Source organism: Papilio polytes, unplaced genomic scaffold (genome assembly GCF_000836215.1).
Source record: "Papilio polytes unplaced genomic scaffold, Ppol_1.0 DF824381.1, whole genome shotgun sequence".
NCBI classification, from domain to species: domain Eukaryota; kingdom Metazoa; phylum Arthropoda; class Insecta; order Lepidoptera; family Papilionidae; genus Papilio; species Papilio polytes.
The window spans coordinates 210148-232445 of NW_013524823.1; the positions used below are offsets into that span (position 1 = coordinate 210148).

At 33.0% G+C, this 22298-nt stretch overlaps 1 protein-coding gene across 1 annotated transcript in view; it reads right to left on the reverse strand.

Moving 5' to 3' along the window:
* Positions 1-644: 644 nt before the first annotated feature.
* LOC106111955 (glutamate receptor 1-like) overlaps positions 645-22298 on the reverse strand; it is a 53661-nt gene continuing 32007 nt past the window's right edge. Inside the window, exons 5-18 of the mRNA XM_013294168.1 lie at positions 19829-20082; positions 19249-19398; positions 15611-15817; positions 14819-14926; positions 13233-13464; positions 12924-13012; positions 9641-9808; positions 8116-8247; positions 7783-7871; positions 6932-7085; positions 5793-5968; positions 2341-2455; positions 1905-2171; positions 645-731 (exon numbers count right to left, since the gene is read on the reverse strand). Coding sequence (XP_013149622.1) covers positions 666-731; positions 1905-2171; positions 2341-2455; positions 5793-5968; positions 6932-7085; positions 7783-7871; positions 8116-8247; positions 9641-9808; positions 12924-13012; positions 13233-13464; positions 14819-14926; positions 15611-15817; positions 19249-19398; positions 19829-20082 — 2207 coding nt within the window. The 3' untranslated portion in view covers positions 645-665. The remainder of the gene's footprint in view (positions 732-1904; positions 2172-2340; positions 2456-5792; positions 5969-6931; positions 7086-7782; positions 7872-8115; positions 8248-9640; positions 9809-12923; positions 13013-13232; positions 13465-14818; positions 14927-15610; positions 15818-19248; positions 19399-19828; positions 20083-22298) is intronic.

The window sequence follows — 22298 nt, forward strand, 5'->3', positions numbered from 1 at the left end:
TATATAAAGATTATATTTAAAAGATTATAAGCTAACTTAAATAGATTTAAATTGTTTATAATATTTTTCATGTTTTAAATAAATATGATATAACATAATGATGAATGTAAAATATTATTTAAAGAAAAAGTTTAATTTTTTGTAAAAGTACATAAATTCATAGGGACACACAGAAATGTTTACATTGTCTTGAAATTTTTTGATTTTTGCATCGATCAATATCGTCGCAATAAGGAATATCGCTATTTGTTAAAAATTAATGAATAAATTAATACAAGCATTTACAAAGGATAAGCTAAATTTCAAGATTGTTTTTGTTGTATTAATTTATATAAATGTAAAGGCATGTTAAAATGACATATTAAAATTAAACGATCGTCGCACGGAGCATGCATCATTGTGTATCAAATAAAATAAATAAAACGCATTTAATTGTAAGATTCCACTGCCGCCGAAACATTTGTAACATCTTCATATAGGGATATAAATATTTTTCGTATAATCTTAGAGATTACAATAACGTACGAGTGTTTCGTCAGTGGAAACTCGCAATTATTATATAAAAATAATGAGATACACAATTATAATTGATACAAATCTACAGCGTTATTTTGTATTTTGGTGACAGATGAGCGACGTATATGTACGCCACCCTTCTCCCCGGATCAGACGTGAGTGAAACTGGCATGCACAGCTTCCTCTTGAGAGATCTGGTTGCCAGTCGCAAAATACTGAAAATAAATTAAGAAATACGTTATTAAACTTTAAGATACATCATTTATTTTACCATGAAACATAAAAAAATATTGACGATACATCAGGCTTGGTTTTATAACAGAACGTGGCAAACGAACAAGAGGCCAAATCTCGGTAAGCAGCGAATTGTCACCACCTATAAACATTTGCAAGAAGTTGTAAGCAAATGCGTTGCCACCTTTAATTGACAGTGAAAGGTACGTAAAGAACGAGGATATTTTCTTTTACTATACGTCCTCTTTGGCTAAGTAGACTTCCCCTTCTCGTCCTTTATTTATTAGAAGATGGATTGGGAAAGAGCAATCAAATTTGACCATCGTTTGCTTTATTGCACAATATACGAGTAGGTGTTATGTTTATTAGGTAAGACATCACAGTCAATAACTACAACAATACAGTTTGAAGACATCACAAATGTAAATGATTTCGTTAGGGTCAAACACGGTGTCAAAGTTTAACTTACACCTTAGGAGTAATTTTCTAATAAATCTTCCGATGAACATTTCCCATCATTTCTCTTCCTAGGAGGAAGTCAGTGTACTATATGGAAAAGAGAGAATTATTACATAACCAAGAAAATTATGATCGTTTTAAAAATGTTAAATATTCTTTCCTTCTTAAGATTTAATTTGTTTTTAAGTGACTCGTTGGTTACTTTTAATCTGGTTAAGGGAAGTATTTACTTTTATTGTTTAACTTACTGTGTCACTAAGGTTTAGTTTAAAATAAAATTTCTTAAAGAGAACAAAAGAAACAAGGATTCCATACAGGTATACAGAAATATCTCGAATGTCCATTAAACTATGTTTATACAAAATGCAGGTGCTTTTGCCTTCTAGCAAATGTGCAAATTCGACTAAACGACCGAAGAGGTGTCGTATAAACGGCTCTTTTGGTATTGTGCATATTCGCCCTTTAATATCGTTACAGTTTTACTATTTTTGAAACTCTAGTTTTGGAACAAAACAAAGAATATTTTCGACAATATCACTGATACTGATATCACTGTTGTATCAATATCTGTCGGCGAGCGTGTAAAATCACACAATTAAACATATTTTTTAAACATGTCAGATACCCACATTCATATGTCAGGCCACACATTCCTCTCAGCAAACAATCATGCTTAGTACATTGTAACTACTGACCCCAGCAAATGCAGATCCATTCCATCCCAGACGATCGTGTTCTCGCTGCGGTGTTCGTTGTGGCGGTGTCTTATGCTGTGATCGAGACGCTAGCCTTGCCTTGGCTCTTAGCGCAGCGCGGAGAGTCACATTAGCTCGAGCCGCTTCCGCCCGACCATGTTGGCAGAACTCCAATAATGCTACAGTCAGAGCTAACGCCAATCCACCAACAAGCACGTAGAATATGCCCGCAACTTGACTTAGAGTCATTTCAGTCACTGCGCTTTCCTAAAGAATAAAATTACGAATTTAAAAAAAAATATTGAAAGAAGAGGTTTGCTAAGTCTGTAATCTCTGCCTCTGTGTTATTTTTGAGTATCGTGTCTTTGTTTTTGGTTTTTAAATATCAGTATAACAAAGTTGTATTAGATTAGTTTGGTATATTTCTAATACGCACCTCATTTTTAACATTTTCACATTCCGGTTTGTCGTTCATGGTTATCCATTTCTGCCACAGTTTCGTGATAACTCCCTCCCGTTTCATGTTTACAATTGCAAGATTTATACCTTCTCTGAAAATTTAGTATGCGTTATATTACTGTATAATCGAAGAAATACAGTCATCCTTCTATTGTCAAAATATCAAAAATGTATGCGGTAAATTAAAATTGTGAAAAGGTAAAAATTACAGACGAGATGCTAATAAAAACACGTGCTCATAAATTCCGAGTAGGACCTGACAAAGACGTATGAATTCCATTTCGCTTCGTGAAGTCCCCTCGTCAGCGTCACAATTCTCGAATCATAAAAAGACATCCGCGCATATAAAATGGAAATTTTTAACTTGTTGTTAAAATCACGTCCACAAATCTAGTACCATAAAATGGGGTGGTATAAATTCGAAATACGAAGTGTATCCACTTTCCCTACTGACGGGCCCCCCATGTAAATTTACGACTATTCAGTATTCAACAGGGATTTACCGTGTAGAGGCGAGATTTCAGCCAGATAGTGGGTACTCTCCTGCGTACTCAAAATTTACGCTACAGTTTGTAATTCCGCTTTTTATCCGCAAATTACACCGTGCTGATGTTTAAACAGTTTTGTTACATTATTCCGAATAAGCTTTTCCGAAATTCATTTCGAATTCAGATACAGTTGTCGAATAAGAGTGGTTATAAAACAATACCTTCTTAGATTAATGTAGATTATAACTACAGAATATAAATTTATTGTTTGGAAGTGCTTGCTGAAAAATATTTTATATACTTCTTATAGGAATCCGCAATAGGTAGCGTATTTGAAAGGCTCTCTAAATTCCAATACAATACTGTCTCCCCGTGCCCTTTTTATGGATCACGTTAAAAAATGGTAATGGTTATTTGATGTCAACACAAACCATAGAGGCTTTCGCTTCGTAAAAACTGTTATAAAATATATCAACTGCTTTTTTAAAACAATTCAATATCGAAATCGGATTTCAATTGTTTCATGAAAAATGAATTGATTTCGCATACCTAATACAATTTTTATTTCGTACCACAATGGGAATCTAATTCTATGATTATAGGTTTTATTTTTTTTTTAATTTATTGGAATTGCGATAATCTTCTGAGTTGTTTACTATCGATAATACTTTCAAACTTTACCGAGTTTAAGCTAACACCTGTAAATGTATTTATAAATGCAATCTGTAAACGTATAAGGTTCAAGTAAGACGCAGCAGTGTAAGACACGACCTAGATAAGACGGAACGACAGGCTGTTCAGATTTGCATTAAGGAATTGGATCCTATATCCAATATCGTAATCCGAATCGAGACTTCGAGACCGATTGATCTAAAATAGGTTACTAATTAGAATACGGGTTATTACAAAACTTGATGAAATAATGTTGTGTATCAAAAGACATCTTCATTTATATGTCCTTATTCCACTTTAAGTAGAGTTGTCGCATCTTAACCGATCTATCCATTATTTCACCCTTCTTAAGATATTTAAAGATTTATTTATAAGTTTGTTACAAGAATTATTTATGTAGGAAAGTGGTGGAGCACCAGGTTCCAACACTAGGTTATAGGCCCGTTTTTGAATATACATACTCGTAATAATGCAAATTTCAACTCTGACAGTAAATTACGAAAAAAATCTTTGAACAACTGTTTTGTAAGATAAGATGCAGCATGTTCGTGGGCGTCGGATCAATTCACACTAAGCGATACACTGCTCTTTTGCCCCAATTTATTATATAAAGAGAAAAAAAAACAAAGTACGACTTCAATAGTATAAAAAGCTATTAAATAACTGTCTCACGGAAAGCATTTGTAAAGAATGTCGTGTGATTTGTTGGCTTCTAACACAAGGCAGCCTATTTTATGCACGTCTGGAACCGCTCTTAGCTATTTTAACTCGGTGCATATAATGAAACGGTGATTGCTCTGCCTGTGTTTGCGTCGTATTTTTTTCTTATTCCCATTACATTCAAAAGACCCACTTTTCTACGAGTTTAATAGCAGATGTATTTAGAATATTTTTTCTTTCTTCTTTGTAGGTTAAGTGATTTTGTTTTAGTATTTATTTTAACTATTTAGTTTAATAGTCGTTTTGAAGTTAGATTGTTTTATATTCTTGTACAGCAAAACATTTTTTATTATTTGGATTTTTAATTTAAAACTTCCCATCTTTTATAAAGTGGAAAATAATGCTAACCTAAATTTAAAACGGCACGTAGTTCAAAATTTATATTGTTTATAAAATGTAAGCTTATATGACTGTCAAATATATTCAAAAATTACCACACAAAACGTCGCCTTTATCGCCTAGTCTCACAATAGGAATGGACTAATCAAAGCCTTTACTGAATGAAAATGTTCTAAAGAATAGAGCTTTCACGTAATATGTACAATATGCACGTGTGTAGGCCATAGCAAGTAATATACTGCGAATGAGTGATCAAAGCTTTAATTGTCATTGAGCAAAGCACAAAGAATGCTGGCAGGACGCAATAAACTACGATTGTTTCAATGTTTTATTCACACTTTTTAGCTAAACTCGGTCCAAAACAGATTAAAAATTATTCATTTGAAACCTTTTTGCACAGCCTTTTCATTAAATATTTAAAGTTATTGCCAAGCTTTTTAATACAACTTATCTTATAAATTCCAAAGCTTTTAATATTAGTCTTTTGATCTGTAATAAAATAATTACACTATTTTCTTAGTACATTTAAGGAACTAAACACGTTGTTGCTGACAATTTTAAAACATTAACCTCTTGATTCGGTTGGGAAAACAACACAATGGGTTGAGTTTATTTATTTACTAGCTGTTGCGCGCGACTTCTTCCCCGTGAAACAAAAAAATGTATACCCTAAGTTAATCATAGATAAATTACCTTAACGGCAAAAACTTTTAAAATCGGCCCAGTACCTTTTAAGTTATTTCTATTCATACAAAATACAAATCTTTTTTTTATAATACTAGTACAGACATATAAAAGAAATACTTAATATTGCGTTAAAAGCATATATTGAATTTATTTGCATCGACATATTGAATTTATCTCGGAAACGCTTCATTTTCACACTAGTAGGAAACGAGTTTTGCCCTCAAGACTTCCTCAGAAATCAAATTGAAGTGAAGTAGATTGTAACCAATACAATTACATTCATCACAGCTAGGCGAGAAAAATTCTCTACTGTTATTGGTTTATTTGATTCCTCCTCTCAGTGAAATGTCAGCTATTCAACGATACGGGAATAAAATGCTGAGAGAAAATTATTGTTTCAAGTTTAAATTATTCAAAATACATTTCAACTTTTTCCTCTTTGTGTTTTTTGTCATTTCATTGTTGCAATTCTCTTAACGGATACTAATATTTGCTTGATATAGAGTAAATGAAGTATATTTACCTCAATGGTGATCCTTTAGGCATGGCGATGGCAAAATTCACATGTCTATATCGGCATACACGAGTCAACGTGTTACAATTTTGACTGTTAACGTTGTCATTTGGTTGAAGGAAAGTATCATCCTTTGGAATAAGAACTGGATCGTTCACTAATGTGTATAAAGTTGATAGATAATTCTGAAAATATTGTAACACTTCAATACAACATATAAAATTATACTAATCATACTAATATTAATAATATAAATGCGAAAGTTTAGATGGATGGATGGATGGATGGATGGATGGATGGATGGATGGATGGATGTATGGATGGATGGAAGGATGGATGGATGGATGGATGGATAGATGGATGGTTGGTTGGTTGGTTGGTTGGTTGGTTGGTTGGATGGATGGATGGATGGATGTTTGTTAGAGTTTGTAGCCTTAACGGCTGAACGAATCTCGATGAAATTTAGAGGATAGTCTGGAAGAACATACAGTCTACTCACTTTTGTTTTTTTTTTACTTCCACGTTGACGGAGTCGCGGGCGAAAGCTAATACATTTCTAAACTAGCTGTCGTCTGCAACAACGACCGCGTGTCATTAAAAATTGTTAAGCAGCTTATGTGTTCTCCCTGACTTTTCTCTATATTTATATGCGTTCTAATAAACATCCTTCCAAACGTACAAATTTCGTATTTATAACACTGATTGGGAACATACATTTAGTATCTAAATATAAGATTTAGACGCGATATGTACTATAGATTTAGATTTAAGTATTTTTTATTATTGTATTTAAGAGAGTTTTGCATTTAAAAATACGTATCACGTGGAGATTTTTTTTCTCATTAAAATAGTATTTTCGTTGGCAGTAGAGTAGAACTGAAACATACTTCGGTGTTTTAATAACTGGGTGATGCTCCACAAAACGCACACTAATTTTATAAATTACAGTTTAGTTTAAAACAATCGATTTCAAATCTACAGTCCTTTTATAACATTAAAAAAAACATGTCTGCTGATATATTTTCGTGAACAAAATCCCTTCAACATGAAGACTTGATGATAAAAAATTTATTTCGCTTCAGCAGGCGCTTCGCAAATTCATCACCATTTGGTTACCTGTGTGTTTTAAAATTGTATGTGTCGCTTACTTCGGTATGGACTTTCGATGCGTATTGTAAAGCTTGAGTGGGTTCCGCAATACGTTCCACGATAAGATAAGCAGCAAGATTGGCGGTGTACGAGCACACGAGGATGAGGGCAAAGAACCACCATACTGTACCAACGATTCTGCCTGATAGGGACCTGTGAAATTATTTACATCAGCAAAATACCTATGTGCCGAATGTCCGGTTACCCAGCTACATTTAACCATTCGATAGTCAATTTGGTTCGGTAACTTTATGAAATTTCTCTCCGAACTACTTAACTTGAGTTTTACTTCCTTGAAATTTTGGTCAACCTAACAATAACGAGTCGCTAAGTAATGATAAAAAAATGGAAACTTCAGAAACCCAGCGTAAGTCAATAACCTATTTTACAAAATATCGGCCGGGAGTAAATATATTAAAAATAATCTTTGTAAAAATATATTGTGTCACAACTTTAAAAATTATTATACTCATTTAAAGTACTCGTAAGATACTCTGAATGAAAAAAGTAGATCCATAAATTTAAACAGTAAAAAAGCAACATGGAATTGTGAAACTCGACAATTTCTTAAGTTCCGCTTGAGTACACATAACAAGGTGATTATCAAGCATTCTCCTTACCCAGCGTTTACTTGTACACACAATAAACTGTCCTATATCTCAAGCACGCACGATTTAACTCAAGGCATGGAATTTAATCTAGGAGTTCTCCGTCGACTTCGCAGAGTAATATTGACCGGTTTGCTTTAAATTCAACAACATCGACAGACTACATTGTTGTAACGCTTCTCAAATTTAGTCACGGGAGGATTTCAGGGCTCGTAAACTTACAGATAGATTTTATCGCATACCTTGGTACCACGTCGCTGCCTTGTTGCATAAACGATCCGAGGGAGAACCAGAAAGAATTCCAAATGCTGAATTCGTTGTGCAATATTATCTACAATAAAGAGATATGCTTAATATTTTTTAACGTTTACAGCTCCGTTTTTACTGTAACTATATATCATTGTCAGCCTTAGGTCGTCCACTGATGAACTTAGGCCTCCCCCATCGATTACCACCGGTACTGTGCCGCCCGCATCCATCCACTTCCGCAACCTTGACCAAGTCCATCTTGCGGAAGGTCTGCAACGACTGTTACTATATTTTTTTTAATCACTGATTAAATAAAAAAAACTCACCTCATTAGTGCTTGATAGTGGTTGTTCAATACGCGTATCCGAAATAGATACGGACCGCCATTCATGCGGTGAAAATCTCGATACCAAGAATAATACGATGCTTACTGCGAAAAAGCTGAAGAGTATGCACAGCTAAAACAAAACGAAACATTACACTTTACTTATCTTAACCGACCTTAAACTTTTCAATTATACAAACTTAATTATCATCATATTAATTTCTTAAGAGCACTTAAATTCCTCATTAGGCATTTATAATATAACTTCACCAGAATAGCTTTTATAATATCATAATCATTATAATTTAATTCTACTAAAATTAATAATACCTACACGCTTAGTAAGGATATCTCACTCTTTCTATTGTTACACTGTTTATTCAATACTAGCTATTCCTGCGCGGTTTCATCAGCATAAAACTAAAAAACCTTTATTGTTTACATTTGTCAAATTCTCAATTGCAAATGTCAAAATTACCGTCACCATAATAACCTTGCTTCCTCAATGTTGGCAGCTTCTAGTTTATAGCCCCTTTCACACATAATTTTTTTCCAATTTACCCCCTAAGTTAAATAGCGTGAAAATATGTGGCCTAAAGCGTGACGTAAGTGTAGGGCTTTTCATTAAAAAAAAATATTATTTAATAATATGCTACAATTGCTGACATCTTAGACAACAACGAAGTGTGTATGCGTTTTATTATAATAGTACGGATACTATAGATATAGTATAGAAGTATTTATTAAAATATATAACATGAAAAATATATGTATGAAGTTCAGTAGCTTCATAAATGCAATAAATCAATTATCATCTTGTTTCCTCCCCTCGGAGAACTGTCACAAACAATCTTGCGTGAACAAGCTTTTATCGTAAAACGTTTGGTTATGCTTCGGGCGACGAAGAAAGTTAGTTGTCGTGTAGAACGGGGTGAAAACTTTTGTTCACTACTGCCGTGTTCTATGTTATCTAACCTTTGTTGAATATTAACCGGTTCACGTTAAATAAATCTTATACCCCTATACATCAAATATGTGAACTTCGTATATTTTTTTCTAGAATCTCGAAAATCAGCAAGCGGCCACCTAAATGCTTAAATGAAGTGACAGCTGGATATATACGTTGCAGAAGTGGACATTCCAAAACTGCATGCATGCCTTCTAAAACTGCATAGAGGAGGGATTTATAGTAGGTGATTTTTTTGATACAAGGGCAAACGAGCGGCGAGAACACCGAGGTGGTCAACGACGCCCATCCGCAACACCAGGGGAACTACAGATACGTTGCCTGCCTTTGAGGAAATGATAGGCTTGCTTCTAAAAGGACCCTATTTCACAATAATGTGCGTCCCTATCACCGTCAATCGTATTTCTCCTTCCCTTGTTTCTTTATAAGAAAAAGGCGGGGAAGAGAAACGTAGAATTTGGTCTCCAGCAAATACATTCATTAGACGATACACGCAAGAATACTTTCGTATAATTTTATAAAACACAATATAGATTTATTCCTAAATCGATTCACTTACCCATATCTCCTTTGATAGTGGTTTTAGAAAACTGAACGTATCAGCAAGTTGCTTTGAGGCTCTTGTATGAACGACAGGATTGTCGATTGAAAGAAAAGGTTCACTAAAATCAACCAACTTTTCTCTTTCTATTGTAACCGCTAACGGAGCCACTGCTAAATCCGCTTCCTATAAAATAAATGAACATTTAATATGTCTTCGAGTGAGATGATTTATTTAACAAAAAAATATATACTTAATATACAATATACTCAATTTTGTCTTGTCAAATATTGTCTTCCTCAAAATTGTTTACAAATATTTTTATTTGCTAATTAACTGTTAAATAAACTATTTTTAGCCAATAAGTGAAATGCTTTAAGCAAATATATTTATCATAATTCGGATGCTTAATTGGAGTTTGCTATTTTTTAATATTTCGGTAAGGCACATCATTGTCAATGTAAAACAAACTATGTAACTCTATCGACACTTTTATATCACATGCTCTTTGTTGTATGTCTTTCCGCATAATTGTCGCGTTTAAATCCGATACTAATTGGTAATTCGAGCGCACTGACATGCTCGTTAATGTGAGTTGGCGCTCGCGACTTCCTCGCCTGCTCACTGCTACAGTAATCAAAGTCTACGATTACCAAATTACAGTACAGATGCATAAAAAAGTTATTATTGTAAAGCTTATTGATATTGGCGCAATGACATTTTAGAGCTCTGATGCGTATGTTTTTTTTTATTAAAAATATAATGACATGTTGTAGTGCCTTACGGACATGTTTACAATGGGATAGTTCTTACGAACTAGGATGTAGATGCACCTTTTAGTGTATTTTTAGTGACAGAAATTTACCCTAAGGAAATGTTTAAGTAACCAAAACGAGACATTTGTACTTTGAATGACATAATCATACTAATATTATAAATGCGAAAGTTTAGATGGATGGATGGATGATTGTTAGAGTTTGTAGCCTAAATGGCTGAACGGATTTGGTATAGATGTAGAGTATAGTCTGGAGGAACACGTAGGCTACTCGCATTTGTTTTTTTTATTCCACACGGACAGAGTCGCGGGAGGAGGCGAGTTTAAAATATAAAGGCTCAAAACTAATGATTATGATTTCCACAAACGAATAAGTTTTCCGATAGTCCTTAAACTTTTAATAGCAACGTTTTAACCTTTTTTTAGTTACAAGTAGTTCCAATTAAGTAAAGTACCGGATTATATTACATTAATCTCTCCTTTAGAACATTTCAAAGATCCAATTTGCTTAGTAACTTTCGTATTTCCGATATCTCTAAAGAGAAAATACGACCGCTCACTGTAAATTCACATAAGCGAATTCTTTTAAGTACGAATATTGCTAGAAAAGCATTTCCAGGGTGGAATAATAAATAAATAAATAATAAATTCATTTATTTGAAAAATGCATTTACAAAAGTTTTAAACTGTTGTTGGAGCATCCTTTTAAGCATAAAGTACCTGTGACAGGATACTCCGTTCTTCCATAACACAGTTACACTTAGCAATTTAAACAACACTTCAACCAAATAAAACAATAAAATTAAACGATTTTGTAAAAAAAAATAACAAATCATGTGGGTAGAAGTGTTCAATGGTTCAGTGAGTAATAATAGGTGTTCGCTTTGAATGTACGAGAATAAGGACCTGTTCACACTGTGTAGAACAAGTGTTAATTTAAATATTTCTTTATTTTCATTTTATGTGTACTACATATGCACGGGCGTTATTACTATGTATTTGTATGCATAAGTGTGTAAGTTCTGTGTGTATGCGTGTGTGTGGGTGAATGTGTATTTGTTTGAGGATATTTTGAGTGAGTTATTTTTAAATGACATGTGTTTGTGTTGTATTATACGTAAATTAGAAGTACAGATTTATTATTGGAATCGGTCGATACATCACGCGAAGAGAGCAATAGCTAAATTCAATAATCGACCATAAGATTGTTTTAATTAAAATGTAGGGAATTTAAAATTGGCTAAATCGTCTAAATATTAAGTCAAATAATTCTGTATGTTTATAGTGTTAATGTATTGTTAAGGAATTTAAATGGTGGAAAAAATTACAGTATCATTTGACGTAAAGAAGAAAATCGCGGATTTGGATAGAGGCGCGATATTGGTTTGCGGAGGCATTTATTCTAACTGTCCAATTTGTATAATGGAAAATGTTACAACGAGCTAAAGGAAATGAAAGCAATAAACATTTGCTTGAAATAAGTACTAATTTACAACATTTTATGATATAGATATTTAATTTACAAATAAATAAGTTATCTAACTGTTTATTTTCTGAAATACAATAGATGACTTTTTACCTTTGATCTAAATAATAATTTTATTATTTGATAAATTAACGGAATCATTATATAGAATATTAATCACATATAACTATATGAATTTCAAGAAAAAAGGGAAAATTTTGCCTGACTATTTTGAACATCCAAAGCGGATGCGGCAATAATCGATCGGTCGGCATTAAGTTTATGTTAATAGTCTAGCTCTCTCGTGTCGGAGGCCAAGGCCCACTTTGAGTCGCTGCGCCAACGCAGTAAGTAAGTAATAGTCTAGTAGTAGTAGTTGTCTTTGTTTGAATAAAGGTAACATTCAGTCGTATCGTGGTAAAGAATTCTAATAAGATTTGAGTCTCACTATCACTATTTTTGTCGATGTAAGAAAATTTACTACAACCTGACAGTAATAATCAGGTTCAATCAATTTTTATGATTTACTCCCGTCAGCGTAAGATTATCGAACAACTGTGACGGTCATTTGGTATTTATAGGCCACGCTTCATTTTATAGGTAATCGATATTGTCGAAGACCTTCGCAAAAAGGGTCTTGGTATTAAGCGAGTAAGGTTGTAAGCATGTATTTTTGTTGCTTATTTTACGTTGGATTCAATAAAGAGTTTGGTAAAAATAGGAATAAAGTCTATATCGTATTTATTATTATTAAACTTTGTGATTAATTAAGTTATTTTTTTAAATTATTTTTGAATTAATAAACAGCCAACGCAACTTAATTGCTTAATCGATTTGACTTTAATGATAACGGTTTACACTTGAAATGTGAATGAATCTTAGGTGTCCTGTGACTTACGTAATAAATTGCAGCCTCGGTCACATATAAGATCGCTAATTTTACAGTTTTTTCATATCTGATAATAAAGTATGAATCGTGCTCCCTGTTACCCTTTTCTCCGTTATAATTAATAAAGTAAGTATTAGTGTTTGATATTGAAATTGACGTAAATATTTCTTACCTTTTTAACAACTTCCGACATCAACCCGGACCAAGCATCAGAATTGGTATTGCTACCACTTTTGTTCTCCTTCACGAGACGAAGTTCATCTAAAAGTAATGGAAAACTTAGTCATTTTATTTTTTAATCTTTAGAAATATTCAAAATATACTCAGTAAAGGATTACTTTGAAAGTAAATTCAATGAAACTAAGTTTTTTGTTAATTACACTCTAACGACATATTCCTTACAAAGCTATGTGTTATAAAGTTACCAAAAAAATATCCAGTTATCAAGATAAACGAAAATTACTTAAAGGGTATTTCTTACATTTTATTTTCAGTCTCTTTGCGATTAAGTCAAACAAATCTTTACAAAATCCGTGCAACTGATCTTCTTTGCGACTGTAACCAATTGTATCATGCTTCTGCATCATGTATGGTTCTTGTAAGATTGTTGTTACGATGTACGTTTTATTCGGGTCTAGAGAAGACGGTGAATGAAGTTGAATATACTTTGGGGATACTAGCGTAAGACCTTGCTTGTCCGTCCATGTGGCTACCTAAACGATTGAAAAAAGATTGTCTTAAAATAAAGAAATCATGTATACCAGTCGCCTATATAGTCGGTGGCTTAAGCACTTGACTTGTAATCTACTGGTCTCGAGTTCGAATATCGGGATATACTAATGTGATTTTAGATTTTTAGAAAATATGTACATATTTTACCCGACGTTCTTATAGTGAAGGGAAACATCGTGAAATTATAAGATATTGTAAAGTCAGCCAAACCGCAGTGGGCCAGCGTGGTTGAATATGGCCTGATCACCCTTACTTAGTCCCTCGGTGGCGACTTATAGTGTGATGATGATGTCATTATTTATTTTGTAAACTGATATCCGAAGCCGAAGAAACAAAACCCATAAAGGTGTCAAAGAATTAAAGCTTATAAATGTTTAATCTTAGTTTTTATGAAGAGAATAAATTAACAAAATAATACTATAGTTCAGTCAATATCAAAAAAAACTAAGTAGAATTCCTACTTTTTGTAATAAGGTCTTATTTGAAAAAATTACATTCTTAAGTCGCACCAAGTTCCGCTCGCGTAGGATTAAACTTTAGCAATTCTATAGAGTATTTTAAAAACCATGCTCTTTTTTAACTCTTTTGTTAAATAAGAGTAAAAATATTTTATGATACAACTAATGTCTTAAAAAACGTGTATCATTTGTAAGACACTTTAAAAACATTAAGGGCCTGTTCCACCGATTTGTAAATTTCTGATTACAATCCAACGTGTAAAATATGTGATGGCAATATCGGATTTTGTTCCCATATCAGACAGTGACGTCATTTTTAAGCTATCTGAGTCTCTATCAGCCAGTGGGACATGCCCTAGATACAACTTTACCATTTTTTCGTAGTTACATGGCTTTAAAAAGGTCATTTGAAACATATTTCCTAAAGTACGTAACGTGTGTGTAAAGTATTGTTAAATCACAGCGAACTTTATAAAACAGCTAAGTTTGAAAAATGATTCATATTAGTTATACAGAAATATACTTTAGAGAAACTCCAGTATAAGAAAAATTACAGTGCATCCGCAGCAGTAAAATTTATTAATATTGCTGTTTTGTGTACAGTCGTAAAATTTATATTTTGAATATCACAAAATGAATTAAACTTTATTTTCCTTGTTTAACATCCGAGATATTGGCTCTACTTATTTTCTTTAAAAGAAATAGATCATAAAAAGTATACAATTATATACCGCTTTTATTTCTATGCACAAATATATTAAGAGTTTTAAATGTAAATGAAAATAAAAACAAACATGTAATTTCATAAAAATTTCTAGCTATGTGCTGTAATATCTAAATCTTATTTTTTTTTTTATGAAAAAAGTTTTTACTATACCTGGATCATAGCGCTTTCGACAGTCATTTCCACAACTTGCAAAGTAAAATTATATCTGTGGCCTTCTTCGTCAAATGAAATGTTTCCCGTAAGACCCTCAATATCCGTCTAAAATAAAAAAAAATTAAAACATCTTTATACTTATAATAAACTTTCTATTTCATTAATTCTCAATGTACTCTAAATTATGTTCTGCTCGTAAAAACAAATAACTATTATACATTTTTAAAGAAACAAAATAGTCTGTGTTTGATTCTACGCCCACATATCAAACGTGGTAAAGCGCCGAGAACGTTGACGGCACAAAGCTAAACTTTCTTTAAATACGGGCTCGAAAACCGCTTTGTTTAAAACCAAACAGATATTTGAATCAGTATTTCTTATTCGTAAAAATTTTCTAACAAAATCACAAAAAGTACATTTTAGTGTAAAAAAATCTTGATCCTTTGTAACCTTGTCAAAAATAGAGGCAGGTTATTTATTGTATAGAACTTAATTACATTTTTAATAAATTAAAAATAGGTCTATGGTCTGTCTGAAATATCTGTGCTAAGAATATTTTAATATATTTGCATTATCTTTGAAACCATTGAAAAGATAATTTATAAACTAGCTTTTGCCAGCGACTCTGTCCTCGTGGAATAAAAAAAATAACAAAAGTAAGCAGCCTATATATTTTTCAGGACTATCCCCTACATCCATGCCAAATTTCATCGGGATCTGTTCAGCAGTTTGGGCTACAAATTTAACTTTCGCATTTATAATATTAATATGAATGATTTTAACACTTACCTTTTTTATCAATCTTGTTATTTTATCACCATGTTCAAAAGGTATAACCCAACTCTTACTAGGATTGCAGTCAATAACTTTGGTTAAATTCGCTTGTGCTGCAGCACGTCGTAACGCAGTTCTAAACGCATCGGGTTTCTTCCTCATGAGTCTACCAAGTGCGTCCATCAACACTTGTACACCATCGTACATTAGTGCCGTTTGCGCCTGTTGCGAAAGTGTTTCCATACTTAATAGTTTAACGGCAAGTTTACTTTTGGTTATCACCTCTGATATACATGTACAGCCATTAGAAAAGAATATCACGAACATTTTTTTATATTATTACATCATGGAAAACGAGTAAGCGGCCACCTGAATCCACCGAAATGAACCGCGACCGCTGCCCAGAGATATTCGCAATTGCAGATGCGTTGCCTATCCTTAATTGAAGGAGGAGTAGTCGCACATAAAGGGAATAAATCCCCTTCGTATGCCCCTCCTGTACCGTCAAATCCTCTTTTAATTCCCATCCTTTAATCTTAAGAAATGTGTCCGAAGGGAAAGGGACTAAAATTAGGTCTCCTGTACCAAACTTATCAGACGAAACGCGGAATTGCTTCCACTTCACGTCAGGATTACACATAACAAAATTTGTAGATCTTTTGCGACAAAGATCTTGTCACATTATTTTGACATTGTCAGGGGGCGCCACTGAGATGTAATTTGCAATTACGCAAATGCCCAACAGAATAATTTCCATCGAAGTCGATTGAATGTCTGGTACAAATTGTAAGTGAGGTAGTGATTTGGAACAGAATCGTAACAGTGGTGAATGACATCGACGCAAGTCAATCAATCATTCTCCATCTACCGAGGGTTGTCAGTGCAGTGAACACAACAGATTATCAAATTGATTTCGGTTATTTGGTTATTGGGTTAACATTTGAATAATTTAGTAATTGTTGTTACAAAATATTTAAGTTATGTTAGGTCGTTTTTTCGTCAAAATAATAGGAGTCTTTATAAAAATAAATTTGTCATTTTAATTATACCAGTACAAGTAAATTAAGAGTGTCTGTGGCTCAGTGTTTAAGCATTTAACTTGTAATCTACAGGTCTTGTGTTCGAATACCGCCATGTACCAATGTGATTTTCGAAATTTTCATTTGTACATAATTTACCCAACGTTCTTACGGTGAAGGAAAACATCGTGATACAACCTGTACATATCGGTGAAGAAATTCAAGGATATGTGTGAAGTCAACCAACTCGCAATGGACCAGCGTGGTTGACAATGGCCTAGTCACCTTAACTTAGTGTAGGCTACGAGCCCTTTTTTGGGGACGTAGCTAGTGATCAGTGATGATAAATAAGTTATTAAGACGAAAATCTGTAAAAATATCTTGATCGAACAATTTTGGAGAATGATAAATTATTTAAAAAGTTTTTATTAGCCATCATAAACATAACATTCGAATGGATAACTCAACGAATACATTATGATATATTACCATGAACACATTACCAATTTCTCTGAAACAATTCTCAAGCGAGAACGTTGTTAAATCTAAAAAGGCCGAAGTGTAACTCGAAACGGCGAGATCATAATATGAAGTAATAATTTATGCCGGGTACCCACTTACGGTTTCATTAGGGTGTACGCAAGTTAGTGAAATCTACATAAACGCGTTATTACTCTACGTCGAAATTTTCTTTAAACGAAGCTATATTTACCACCTTCGTGCTGACTTTATATAACGTTTTGGGTTTAACGTAAAATTTTGTTGATACTTTAGAGTAATTAGATTTGTAAATATACTCTGCAATGTTAAGTTATTGTTTCGCTATACTAATAATATTTTTAAAGCTTTAATGTCGTCTTATACAGTGTCAATAACTTATTAATGCACGAATATTGACTCTTTCAATATATTTTTTCCAATATGATTTGTTATATGCTAAAGTTTGTATTAAAAATGTTATCACGGGTAATTAAATTGCTCTGGATTTCTCGCTAAAGTTTCATAATTATGTAAATCTTTTATGAATTGAAACTTCTAGAAATTTTATTAATTTTCATTTTAAAGTTAGTTGAAGATCTACGCATGAAGTTTCACTTTGATTCTATTAAATTCAAGCTTGCAATAAAATACGCTTGGATTCTTGGGTATTGAAATTTAGACTCCATTACAGAAATTTACACCCCACAGAGAGATCAATCGAAGCGATAAAAATGAATACACCTGCCCGAGGCGAAGGTTCTATTAATGTAAACATTATGAACGTTTTAAATCAATTGTCAATTATGAAATGTAAATTGTTTTAAATAGCCTTATGTAGACATTAGGAAAATGGAAAATTGAGCACCAGTAGCCTAATGGTTTGGGGTACAGACTACCGATCTTGCGGTCGAGGGTTCAAATCCCGCCATTCGACTATTGTCGTGAACCGTATCCTAGCACAAGCGTAGAACTAAGTTGGGATGGTTAAAGGAAATATTAGTAAATGAACAAAAATCTACTAATGTTTTTATATAAAATGATACATTTTTAATTAAATGGGTATTGCTTAATTAAGAACAGAATAGAATAATTATTATTCGTCCAAGAATATATATTTCATTTCGCTTCGCACACCTATATGACCTCTTTAAAATATTACAACCGTATTTTTAGCATAACGTTAAAAGCTTGCAAGAATACATCTTTATATTGAAAAACACCAACCTTTCTGTTTTTTTAATATTCTATGTTACATATGAAACGTAAAAACTACACTTTAAAGCATTTCTTCCTGTATGAAAATGTTTTCCGTATCTATTTCTATGTATGGTTAATATCAAGTAATTTGGTTGATTTACTTCCCTAAAAATCCCTAAAAAAAGTTACATGATCTTTGAAATATAGTAACTATCGATAAAAAAATTTAAAATAGACTTTTTTGATATATCATCCCAGAAATAAAGTATGATTTTTCTCACAACATAATGTTAAATCATAATTGCACGTAGAAAGCAAAAAAAAAAATATAAAAACCCTTAACGGAGAAATTGTCACGATTTGCTGCAAGAAATTAAAAGAAAGAATCACGCTATTGTTATCGGAACATTTATTTAGGTCAGAGTTTTGCTGTAACATTTTATATCGCTTAATTTATTTTTTTAGAAATACTTTTTAAACAAATACTACAAAAATAAAACAACTCGGTCAAAACATTAACAACAAAAAATTAAACACTCTTAATTAAGTACAATTTGTTAATTATTTCTTGCAAAGTTAATTCGCATTGTAACAATATTTTGTTTACCTAACAGCTAGTTAATTATTGAAGCTTAAATGGGTGTTTACAGCATAGAGTGTTCTTCAGTACATATTCTTAGTACTCAAACTCCTCCATCGCTAATAGCTTCTTGTTCTACGTTCAAAATGAATGCTAAAGCTTCAAAGGATGACTATTCAATACAAATGCTAACAATACAAAATAAACATTGCGAAGTTATAGAGAAGGAAATGCCATTTAAAAAGAAATATGATTTTTAAATATTCACAAGTTTTAAACTGACATGACTGCAGTGCTGTAAACTCGATCATACGCGCTAATTAATCTGCCACTCTCAGGCAACGCATATAGAGTTAGAAATATATCAGACCACTTACCGATATAGTCCCCTTGAAACGGGGGTCCATTCTTCGCAAACCGTCCATAAAATCTCGCACGATCTTACGTGAATGATCCACAATTCTGAAACCCGTGATGTTAACTGCACCGTATTCCGTTACTTCATTCTCCCAATGATCGTCCATAACCTGTTAATTAAAACCACACACTTTAAAATCTGCAATACGTTGAAATTGATTGAAAAATTAGATTTTGTTCAGACACGTTTTCTCTGCGCTTTCCAATCGTTTTATACGCAATTTCAAAGTTAAAAGTATTTGCTCTGATTCTTACAATAATGTTAAATTTTAGTAATAACGTTGTTTTATTTTTTAACAAAACCACACGAATTCGAGAAGGATTTAGTTCAATAGGTTTATTGTGAATTTGTTCGTTTAACTTTAAAATGGAATAACTCTTCCATAAAAGCGATGTGTACGTTTCTAAAACGGCCAAGAGTGAATTGACCTTTTTTCCGTACTGTGACTTCAAAACGATTGACAATTGAGATCGCCTGCAATTGGTTGTTACACGTTCGACGTTATTCGGCGTCGGCTCAGTGAAACAGAAAAAGCTTACCAGCCCACTGAGCATGTAGTGGTAGGTTCTACGGCCCAATTGTACTTTTCGTACATGCTCCACTAGTATGTTTTTCGCATTTTTCGCGTTACAATCGAGAACTATGCGTTTATTGCTCCATCGGTCATACTGTTCCAAACTCAACAGAAATTCCATTGCATCTGATGCGTTATTAATTCGTTTCACGAGCGATATTCGGAACGTTGTGCGTCCCGGCTGCATGGTCTGGTACAGTTGTTGCAACCGAAGCAAACCTAATGACAAAACAAAACAAACTATAAGTAACCAAATGTTTAATTAAGAATTGTAGTAAATATATTGACATATAAGTTAAGTTAGAAGAGCAAATACATTTTTATAGTTTTTTTGCATTGAATCAAGGTGATTATAAGGATTTTACATACTTGTACGTATACATATGACTTTTAAGTAACTATTTTAAATTCTATTAATAAACAAATTAATGAAAACTTAAGTGGAAAGGTATAAGTAAAGTGTAATAAATAAGTACAATTCATTTACTTTAAGCGGCTCCCGAAAAGGAAATAGTTTCATTGACATTGCCAGAAACATTTTCATGCCGCTTTATTTCCCAACTCTCCTAAACCGATTCGAGTCCACGCGAATTTTATCGAATTAAACGCCCCATATAAAACAAGCCAAACGAAAAAAGGACAAAAGCGGGCTCAGAAGAGGCAAAAAATAAAAACTCTTTTGGTCGGCTCGTGAGGGGAGACGCGCGGGGCCTACACACGTTGTTATAATATAACTGTCTAATGAAACGGATAAAGTAGGAAATATGGTCGCTTCGTGAATGCTAACACGCCGTGAAAGCAATTCAGTGCAGATAGTTTTTGTAAGCTTTTATACCGCAATGGTTTTTAATGCATAGAAGAAAACTGCGCGGAAACTCTCTGTCTAGATAGAGGCTTAAAGAACTATTTAAAATTTCTTACAGATTGACTACGAAATTCTTACTAAGTGTACCTACATTTTTATGTTAAAAATACAACAATTTTATACATATAAAAAGTCTTATTATTGCTAAATCATAAACGACTAAATATAACTAACCTAATATTGTCTACCTGGCACATTGTTCTCAAAACTTTAATATTGTACGTTGACGTGGTTGTAACAATTTATAAGAACGTTACCCGTCGTCTTACAGGTCTAGACGGGTTAGACTTCCAAATTACTGACGTAGAAAGGACTTCAAACTTTGTTATAATTCTGTTACAAGTGAGACTCACACAAAATTTCAATCCTTGCATAATTTAAAAATATTATATCAGTTTATTTAAGAAGCGCCAGTGGCATAGTGGTGGCATTTGACTTGTAATCAACAGGTATTGGGTTCCAATCCCGCCATGTGTCAATTTGATTTTACGATTTTTAGAATTTTCATATGTACCTAATGTACCCGACGTTTTTATGATGAAGGAAAACATCGTGATGCAACCTGCACATATCGGCAAATAAATTCAAAGATGTTAATATTTATGACATTACTAAAAAGTAATTGATCAATTTCCTACATATTAAAATAATGTTACCATACATTCCGATAACGTGTTTGTAACCAATAGCGCTGAAAGTAACTTTGCTATGTGCGGAGTGCAATGTATTTTTAAGTAGTAAAAACGCTAGCGGTGGTCCAGCACTCGGCTGGAGTTGTTTGAATGCATCAAGTACTACAACGTGAGCAGGATTTTTTTTTTCAAAAAAGAAAACACAGCTGAGGGCGCTTTTCTATAGCTTTTTCAATGTAACTTTCCCTGCCAGTCTTTTATGAGATTAATCAAATATTCGTCCATTCAAAAAAACTTCGTCAATTTGTTTCAAAAGCAAATGCCGACATGGATTATTATTTTCTCCGCTTCATTTCTTTTTTAACGTTCTGTAAGGGGACTTAGGAAATGGCTTGAATGCGGTGTTGTACAAAGCTTAAGAGTAACATACATATTTGCGTTTGACGTGTTGTCATCCAGTTATCTTCCCGTCAAGTAATGAGTTAAGAAAACATCCCTCTGTTGTTGAAGCTTCTCTTAAACGGGGGATTTTGTTGCTATGGGAACCAATAAGAAATGATACGCATTGCGAAAAAAATGTTTAATGTGAAAAATGATCGTTATATTTGGCTGACACAAATCTATTGGTGACGTCAGTAAATCATATGATAAACAAATGTCATCTAAAGATAATTAAATCTTGCTTTTAATTAATATTATAAATGAGAAAGTTTAGATGGATGGATGGATGTTTGTTAGAGTTTGTAGCCTAAACGGATCTCAAAAAAATTTGGCATGGATGTAGAGTATAGTCTGGAAGAACACATCGGCTACATAGTTTTTTTAATCCACGCGGACGGAGTCGTGGGCTAAAACTAGTGTTACAAATAATTATATTACTTATTGTTTGCTTCTTCATTTGTAATTAATGCAAATAACTTAAACCAAACGGTATGTAC